The sequence below is a fragment of the Lampris incognitus genome, chromosome 7 (assembly GCF_029633865.1).
Source record: "Lampris incognitus isolate fLamInc1 chromosome 7, fLamInc1.hap2, whole genome shotgun sequence".
Lineage (NCBI taxonomy): Eukaryota > Metazoa > Chordata > Actinopteri > Lampriformes > Lampridae > Lampris > Lampris incognitus.
Genome location: NC_079217.1, coordinates 16,524,162 through 16,532,344, shown reverse-complemented (window position 1 = coordinate 16,532,344; position 8,183 = coordinate 16,524,162). Strand labels below are relative to the sequence as shown.

Here is an 8,183-nt window from a genome sequence, read left to right as displayed (position 1 = left end):
CATTATCCCTTACATATTCTATGCATTCTGGGAGGTAACGTTAACGTGATGTTTGCGCGCCTTAGCAGTTAGTGCTGGTGACGGGTGAAATAATAACAACAACAATAATAATAATAATAATGTAACGTTTTGTAGGTCCTTTAATAATATCACATGCGTTGCGTTGTTTCCGGTGATTACTGTAAGTCACATGACTAATCAAAACTGCTTGGTGAAATTGCATTCAGACTCTCTGGTGTTGTTATAGGGGGGCCTCGTGAATTATTGTGCCCCGGGCCCCAGATTGGTTTAATCCGTCCCTGGAAGTGTCTGCACTGCAAGAGAAATCATGATACGGGGGTCACCAATGTCCAAAAGGTATTAAGATAAAGTGAATAAGATGAGAGCAGAAAAGGGATTGCCATATGTTGAAGCTGTTAAAAGAGAGAAACAACGAGAATGACGTGAGACAAGAAGCTAAGGATGACAAGTCAGCCAGGAAGCATGCTGGGTTTTGTTTTGTAAGGACCAGATTTAAGTTTTTGGCCTGTTTGTCAATGGTAAAAGTGTACTGCAGGGGTAGAGAGAAAATCTGAGAGAACTGACAATTATAGATGCAGCAAGGACATTTCTGGGTGTTGTGGGAGTGTCTGGAGAAGGTGTGCAGTAGCCGCTGAGAGAAGCTTTTAGTCCATCTCAAAAACCTGTGAAATAACTAGTTTGGTTGATAAGATGTTTTTTTGTTTTTGTTTTTTTGTGTGATTTTTTTGTGATTTTTTTTTTTTGCTGGTCCACTGTCCATTTAAGTTGGTGGCGGTAATGCACTAAATCGCTGTTTGTTTTGCCAATAAACCTAAAAAAAAGAATACAGAAAGGTCACGTCCATCTGGTCGACTCACGAACTATTTTGTTTGTCGGATGCAGCGAAAGGTTTGCGCTGTAGTCCAGCAGTTCCGGTATTGGTCTACGCCTCGGCAAAGAAGCGCGATTCCTACAGAGAAAACTGTGGAGGGGCGAGAGCCGTTCATCTGAAGAGCAACGGTGTCTTGCTATCTGGCTAATTTAACCCAGTAAGGACTATTAATCGGGTTATCTGCCCGCTTATCTTCTCGCTTTCTTGAACGTTCTGCAAGCAAATAGCTCAGCCGTTCAGAATCTCGCCGACTTGCGTGGTCTAACGGAAAACAGGCGTTTGTTGAAGTTGTTAGCTTGCAGCGAGCTAGCCCACGGTTCATGATGTCGGGAGGTGTCGTGCGAGGCCCCGCTGGAAACAACGACTGCCGAATTTACGTCGGCAATCTGCCCCCGGACATTCGCACGAAAGACGTGGAGGATGTGTTTTACAAATACGGGGCGATTCGAGACATCGATCTGAAAAACCGGAGAGGGGGGCCTCCTTTTGCCTTCATCGAATTCGAGGATCCCAGGTAAAAAAAAATAAGAAGCTAATGGGGGTTAGCACGGGTTGTTAGGCCGGAGCAAGCGACATTGTCTGGCTAACTAACTCGTGCGCCAATGTTGCAAGGGGGCCTTGGCTATTCACTGGATCCACCTCTTTACAAAACGTGGTGTGCGTGGAGTTACATGTCGGTTTTCACATCGTCTTAAATTGCACCAACTTCGCCGTGTGTGCACCCGAATGCAAGACTTGGGGAGATACTTAAGAGGCGTCCGTTTGTAGTTTTCGGTCAGCCATGCTTTCGCGAGCAAGCCACGGGGCTTTTGTTGTTGGCTTACAGATGGAAGACGCACGGCGGGGAGGACAAGATCTCGCTTAACGGCCACGATACTGTTTGTTCTTAATGCAACTCTTGTCATAGCAACTACATGGGATGGCCCTGTTGGCTTTTCTTTTTCAATTTTTTTTAAAATGATTTTTGCGGGCGTGAGACAGAATCTTGAGTTTTAGATGTTGCCCTGATGGATTAGCTTAACTGTTAACGAGCAACATGGCCGAATGGGGCAGCTGAATCTTGGAACGCTCTTCTATGCTTTACCGGTCATTCATTTACGTGGCTCCCACGTCTTCATGACATTTAATGTGTTATTCCCAGGGACGCAGATGATGCAGTCTACGGTCGTGATGGGTATGATTACGACGGCTACAGACTGCGTGTGGAGTTCCCCCGGAGCGGCAGGGGCTCGGGGAGAGGCGGTTTTGGCGGGGGTGGGATTGGAGCGCAAAGGGGCAGATACGGGCCCCCATCCAGACGCTCAGAGTACAGAGTTATCGTCTCAGGTAAACGGACCCATTAGATCAGACGAAAGTTTAATGATTAGTGAAGCATGCATTAGGGTTACATTCAAAGAGGATACCATTGGAGGAATACCTGGAAAAAGTGGTATGTAATAAACGCCAGTCACAAACCTTGCAGTATGGTTTGGGTAGTGTTTTCACATTTGAGCCAATTTACGGTGAAGTCATGTCATATTTGTGAAAGAGATGTTTTTAAGTTTGCAAATTGGGCACATTGTTCCCCATTCTAGTCTAACATGCAAATTTTGTATGAAATTGCTTATGCATCATATTCCATAGGCTAACAAACTGGCCTTTGGCTTCCTTTAAATTCCAAATGCCATTACATTTATTCTTGACAGGTCCTGTAGTTCAAATACCTGTTATTTTGCTTGATGTTGTGATGACTTTCAGTTACAATTATATATTTGAGCAATTTGGAATTATTTCATTTGCCCTAGTGTTGATGTCTTTAAATTGACATCTTGATTAGCATTAACTCTAAGCATGTGAGCAAGCTTGAAAATTGTAACACATCGGTTCATGTTGCTGTCTGTTGTTTGAAAGGGCTACCTCAAAGTGGCAGCTGGCAGGACCTGAAGGACCACATGCGTGAAGCTGGGGATGTGTGTTATGCTGATGTTTTTAGAGATGGAACCGGAGTTGTAGAGTTTGTGCGCAAAGAAGACATGACCTACGCCGTTCGAAAGCTGGACAACACCAAATTCCGCTCACATGAGGTATGTGTACCGATTTGATTGACATGGATTGTGTTTCTGAGCTGTTTCAAGGTGAGTACTTTGTATTAAATCAAAGTCAAATGGAACCCTTGGTTTGTATTGTGATCTTTATAAACAAGAAAATGTGTGTTCAGGTTTGGTATAATGTGCTATGCAAGACACATACACAAGTGACGCAAACCTACTAAAGAGTACCACACTGCACACCTGTGTTTAGTTAAGCATACTTGCACAAAACAACAAAGTATTGCATGAATTGTACAGGGACAAAAAAAAGAAAACAAGTGAGTAGTTTTTTTTCTTCTTTTTTAATGTTGGTCTGGGCCCGTCCCAAGAGTAGAGAATAATAATTCCTGTGTTTCACTCCCAGTGTTGGCATTTTCACTCAAGAAATCCTGTAACGGTAGTTGTATTTTCAACGTAAAGTTCTCTTGTGTCTACCAGGGAGAGACTGCATACATTCGTGTGAAAGTAGACGGTCCCCGCAGCCCAAGTTATGGAAGATCACGCTCCCGCAGCCGTGGCAGCCGAAGCAGAAGCCGCAGTCGGAGTGCCAGTCGCAGCCGGAGCAACTCCCGTGCCCGTGGCAGAGGATCCCCCCGCTACTCGCCCCGTCATAGCCGCTCTCGCTCCCGCTCCTAGATCTTTCTACCACCAATGTTCTTCCCTTTTTTGATGAGTCCCCTGTATACCTTCCTGTTTTCGTGTTTCTTTTTCTTTTATTTTTTTTACCCCATGAGTTTTTTTCCCCGGATATCAACTATTGATTTTAACTTTTCACATTTCATATCCCTGTGTCCTTGTGGATGATCTTGGTATGTAGGTGTATCCCATTTACCTTCCCACCCCTTTCCAGCTGCTTTGCCGTTTGTTTTGTTCCCTTTTTTGACTGTTGTCAATTTTTGCAATGCTAGAAGTTGTGCTGTGTTCGAGAAAGGTTGAGTTAATCAGTTGCACTCAAATGTTTTTTTTTTTTTTCGTGGGTTGGCTGGGTTGGACAAAAGGGGTGGGGTTCCCAATGCTTAACTGTATTTTACCCTTGTGTCTTCCTTTAGACATCTGAAGATAAGGATTAAAGAATGATTTGGAATAAAACCATTGTGGAGCACATTTCATTTGTATGGTCAGGATAGGACACCTAATTGAGGAGGAGTCAGGTCATGGCTATGGTACGCTTCATATTCCATATATTGAGGTTTTAATGGTTTGACATGGTGTGCATGTAATAATTTAAAACCAACAGTGCTGTATTTTCTTTTAACATGCTACTGCGGCCTTGTGCCAAGATGAGCAGTCTTGTGTCAAAATTGTGATGTCATTGACCTCATAACGGCGTCACACATAGTCGAAATTGCTATTTGGGTCAGGGGTACTTAAAAGTTGATTTTTTTAATTTTTTTTTTCCTCTGGTTAAATGTTTGACTTCGGTGAATAATGGCTTTGGTGCTCATGCTTTTTTCTTAAGCAGTATCTGTCATGAGTGCTCAACATGAAAAAATTGAATTAGGCCCAAATCTGACATTATTCTAACGGTTTGCCTCTGATTTTCTTCCTGGTATTTCAAGGTTTTGATTGGAGGAGAGGCTCAGTGGATCCTAATCCTTGGAGCTGGATGAGTGGATCGATTAGGAAAGGGATAGGCAAGGACGGATGCTTGGAACGGGATCCGTTTTCCAGGAATCAAATGAGTTGATTCAGAACTAATTATGGAGCCCCAGAGCAACTTTTTCATTAGCCAAATCAATCTTAATTTTTGAATGACATGGCTTTATTTACAAGAATGCGAAACTGAAGACCAGGAAGTTGGATCAAAGGATGGAATCGTGTAAACATGGTATGAGGGAATTAAATTGGGGTGCTCGGGGTACATTTGCGAGTAGTTTTTACCTTTTTGCTTTATCTTACTTTTCTTAGTATTTTCAATAAAATAATTTCAAAACGTGCACATTTATAGTTTGGTGGTTTTTATTTCTTTATGATAGTATTCATGTTCTTTTTGTAGGTTACATGTTCTGTGTGAGACGCAACCACGTGTATACATTATGCATGTTTTCCATGGGGGGCCCCCACATTATCCAGGTTGAAACGGAAGTACCAAAGTAATGTTGCGGTCAAGAGTTGAAATAATTTAAAAGTAGGCCAAGGTCATGGACAACACAAAACTAATTTGCCTTTGTTAAAGCTATGCAGCAAATGAAAAACCTACATATTGACATCCATTGCAAACACCCGCTGTCAGCACTACAGTGGCGAAGAGCATCTCCAAGGTGGCGATAGTATCTTCCGTTTGTTTTACCCTCCGCCCGCTGGATGTATTTTCTGTTGCATTGTGGGATGAAATAAGATGCTGGCAGACAGGAGCAGGAGAAAAACGCATACAACGCGCCAACGGCCGCCTCTCAGCCAATGGGAGGCCGCAATGAGTATAAGAGGGCGGGGCAGGCAGGCGTCGGAGCAGAGCAGATAGGCTGTACCTACACGCTATACTGCATTAATCTGTTAAAAAAAATCAAGTCGTCTCTAAATCAAACCCGAAACTATCAGTTAAGGTGAACTCTTCCCCCCTTCTGCGAGAGGAAATTTCGTGGGCCGAATTAAAGGTGAGTCTTGGAATATACATTAAACCTTAGAAAACGGCGAGATTGCCATGCATGCCTTCACAATTAATCCCAGGCGCCCTGGTGGAGAGACGATAACGAATGCATCTTAATTGATCCATCCTTTGACGTTAATCTATGTATTTTTGCGGGGGGAGTTGGGAGTAGAAGCTATTTTATGTTAGTTGGTCAAAAAAATCAGAACAGTGACAGGACTGTGGCGATAAACAAGGCTGAACGGAGAAGATCCAGCCTCCTAACGAAAAGTGATTTTGCCAAGTAATTCAACTCTACCTGTATCAAGTTTCATTAGCAATCTATGCAATGCTGAAGTCGTCCGGCGGCTTCAAGTATGCTCACATTCTCATAAAGAATAGGAATGGGGGGCGTCAGCAATCTAACAATGGCCATATCTGTCTGCGTATGGTTAATATTCCCTGAGATAAGAGAACTGCGCTTATACAATTGACCGTGCTCAAGTGGCTTTTGGTTGCACCGTCGCTCAGCTAAGCCATGGTCCATTGTAGCGCCCTGTGACTAAAATCAATGTTTTCTTTGTCAGCAGACATCATGACTGACAGGAAAGCTGTGATCAAAAATGCAGACATGTCGGAGGACATGCAGCAGGATGCCGTGGACTGTGCCACACAGGCCATGGAGAAGTATAACATAGAGAAGGACATTGCAGCTTACATCAAGAAGGTGAGAAGGGACGTACACGTCCGGAGCTACACAGCATTCACCTCCTGCATGTTTACTGTTGCACAAATTAAAAAATTTTTTTGAGTGAGTGTGCAACCATGTCTTGCTCTGATTGAATCCTGAATGATACGTGACTCCGGTTTAACCTCTCATCAGTTGTCTTAATGTTCAGAAGTACCAAAGCAAGAGACAAACCCTACCAATTATGGAAGGGTTTGAACTCATGTGCTCTGCAGCTGGGAGTGGTCTCAACTCAATGATCTTTGATCTTTTCAGGAGTTTGACAAGAAGTATAACCCTACATGGCATTGCATTGTTGGGAGGAACTTCGGCAGCTACGTTACCCATGAGACAAAGCATTTCATTTACTTCTACCTGGGCCAAGTGGCCATCCTGCTGTTCAAGTCTGGCTGAGAATTTACCCATGAGGTGCTGAGTTCCTCCTTGAACCTTTTAAAGAAATGCACTGGTGGCTGATGTCTCCCATACACGAATAACAACATACCATAATGATGCAAAGCAGCCATGCACAATTGCATGGACTATACATTATTTATTAAGTATGTTTATTTCTTAGCGGTTGCTATTTGAATGCGACTGAAGTAGTTTTTTGTTTGATGTTACCTAGGCTGAAAATATTTAAACATGGCCCTTGATTGTACATTAAAGCAAAGTAAGATAACATCCCTGAACATTCTTTCCTAAATGATGTTGGTAGACCCTGTTAAATGGGGTTCTAGCTGCGAATTATGCTATAATGAAAGGGTTTGCACCAGGTTGAACCCTCCTTGATGATATGTCCTCTAATACCAAGATTTATTTTGTGTAGTGATGCTTATGAAACTTGACCAAGAAGGATGATTAAAGTAAAGACCTTTTGATTACTCATCTATTTTCTTTTGAATAAGGCCCTCAGGGGGCTTGCAGAAGGATCACAGCTGTTCTGCACACAGAGCTTCATAATAATTCAAATCTTTTAATAATTTCTCAATATGAATTCATATTTAATCAGCATGATTTACCAATTTGGAAGTATGGACTTTTCTTTTTGTGAAAATATGCTTTTAAATCTGTAACACATTGATTTCAACTTGAAGAATTCATGATGCTCAAACGCTGTGAATTTGGACAATTCGCCATGGCCACAAAAGAAAACCAATATGCCTTCATTCTACCAAATAAAAATGAAATAAAATGCCCACCAACCAATACAAATATGGAAGCACAAGCTCTCCAGAGGAACAATGCGAGGGGATTAAAATGTTTTTTCCTCTCGTAATATTAATTGTGAATAGATGGAGTGAATAAAGTTTGGATCCAAAGACCTGAGGTTGTTGTAATGAAGATATTTATACTAGACTCATCCCAGCTAAAATCTATTTCAGCGCCTTATGTTTGTGCTTAAGCTTTGAAGCTGTTGCCACCATTACTTCAGCAGTTTTCATCAGAAATATTAAAGAAATGGTTCTTGGAGCCATGGAATTGGCATAATTCATATTTTAATTACTATGTCACAGTTAACAGCAGACTGAGACAGTGTCTGCAATATTCATGAAAAATTGATTTTTAAAAGGACGTTTAGAGGGATATTTGGAAAGTCAATGGCGCGACCTTATCACAGGTCTCCAACGCAATACCATCTTGGTATATTACTCCAAAACCATTATTTTACATTGTTGGTATAATGCCAGAGATGCAGAAACGACAAATATATTTTGCTAGGAATTAAGATGTACCACTTAAAACAGTTGCCCGTCAATTTAAATGAGAGCAAGATTTATGCCAATATTAATTAAGTTTACCATAACAGAGCACAGTGACAGTTGCATCAATGTGAGTGGAATTTGTTCATTGAAACGGCAGTAGCAACAGAACTGGTTGATCAAGTAAACTAACACCATACATTTCTTGTGTGTAATTAACCAAATG

General features: G+C 41.9%; 2 protein-coding genes across 3 annotated transcripts; both read left to right on the top strand.

Annotated features, from left to right (window-relative positions):
• The first annotated feature begins 959 nt into the window (after nt 1–959).
• Nucleotides 960–4,892, top strand: srsf1a (serine and arginine rich splicing factor 1a). Of its 2 annotated transcripts, XR_008810507.1 has the most exons (5): nt 960–1,406; nt 2,034–2,218; nt 2,783–2,955; nt 3,400–4,124; nt 4,521–4,892. XR_008810507.1 is itself a non-coding variant. In XM_056283241.1 (4 exons), the coding sequence occupies exons 1-4, from the start codon at nt 1,213–1,215 to the stop codon at nt 3,595–3,597; spliced, it is 750 nt and encodes a 249-aa protein (XP_056139216.1). In that variant the 5' UTR covers nt 960–1,212; the 3' UTR covers nt 3,598–4,892. The 2 variants fall into 2 exon arrangements, 1 of the variants encoding a protein (XP_056139216.1); XM_056283241.1 differs by having other exon boundaries at nt 3,400–4,892.
• Nucleotides 4,893–5,397: 505 nt separating this feature from the next.
• Nucleotides 5,398–7,879, top strand: dynll2a (dynein, light chain, LC8-type 2a). The gene is made up of 3 exons (XM_056283242.1): nt 5,398–5,555; nt 6,115–6,254; nt 6,531–7,879. The coding sequence occupies exons 2-3, from the start codon at nt 6,123–6,125 to the stop codon at nt 6,666–6,668; spliced, it is 270 nt and encodes an 89-aa protein (XP_056139217.1). The 5' UTR covers nt 5,398–5,555; nt 6,115–6,122; the 3' UTR covers nt 6,669–7,879.
• Nucleotides 7,880–8,183: the final 304 nt, after the last annotated feature.

Coding starts and splice junctions, on each gene's coding strand:
- srsf1a (XM_056283241.1), top strand. CDS start 1,213: ATGATGTCGGGAGGTGTCGTGCGAGGCCCCGCTGGAAACAACGACTGC. Junction 1,407..2,033: donor ATCGAATTCGAGGATCCCAG/GTAAAAAAAAAT, acceptor TGTTATTCCCAG/GGACGCAGATGATGCAGTCT. Junction 2,219..2,782: donor GTACAGAGTTATCGTCTCAG/GTAAACGGACCC, acceptor GTTGTTTGAAAG/GGCTACCTCAAAGTGGCAGC.
- dynll2a (XM_056283242.1), top strand. CDS start 6,123: ATGACTGACAGGAAAGCTGTGATCAAAAATGCAGACATGTCGGAGGAC. Junction 6,255..6,530: donor TTGCAGCTTACATCAAGAAG/GTGAGAAGGGAC, acceptor TGATCTTTTCAG/GAGTTTGACAAGAAGTATAA.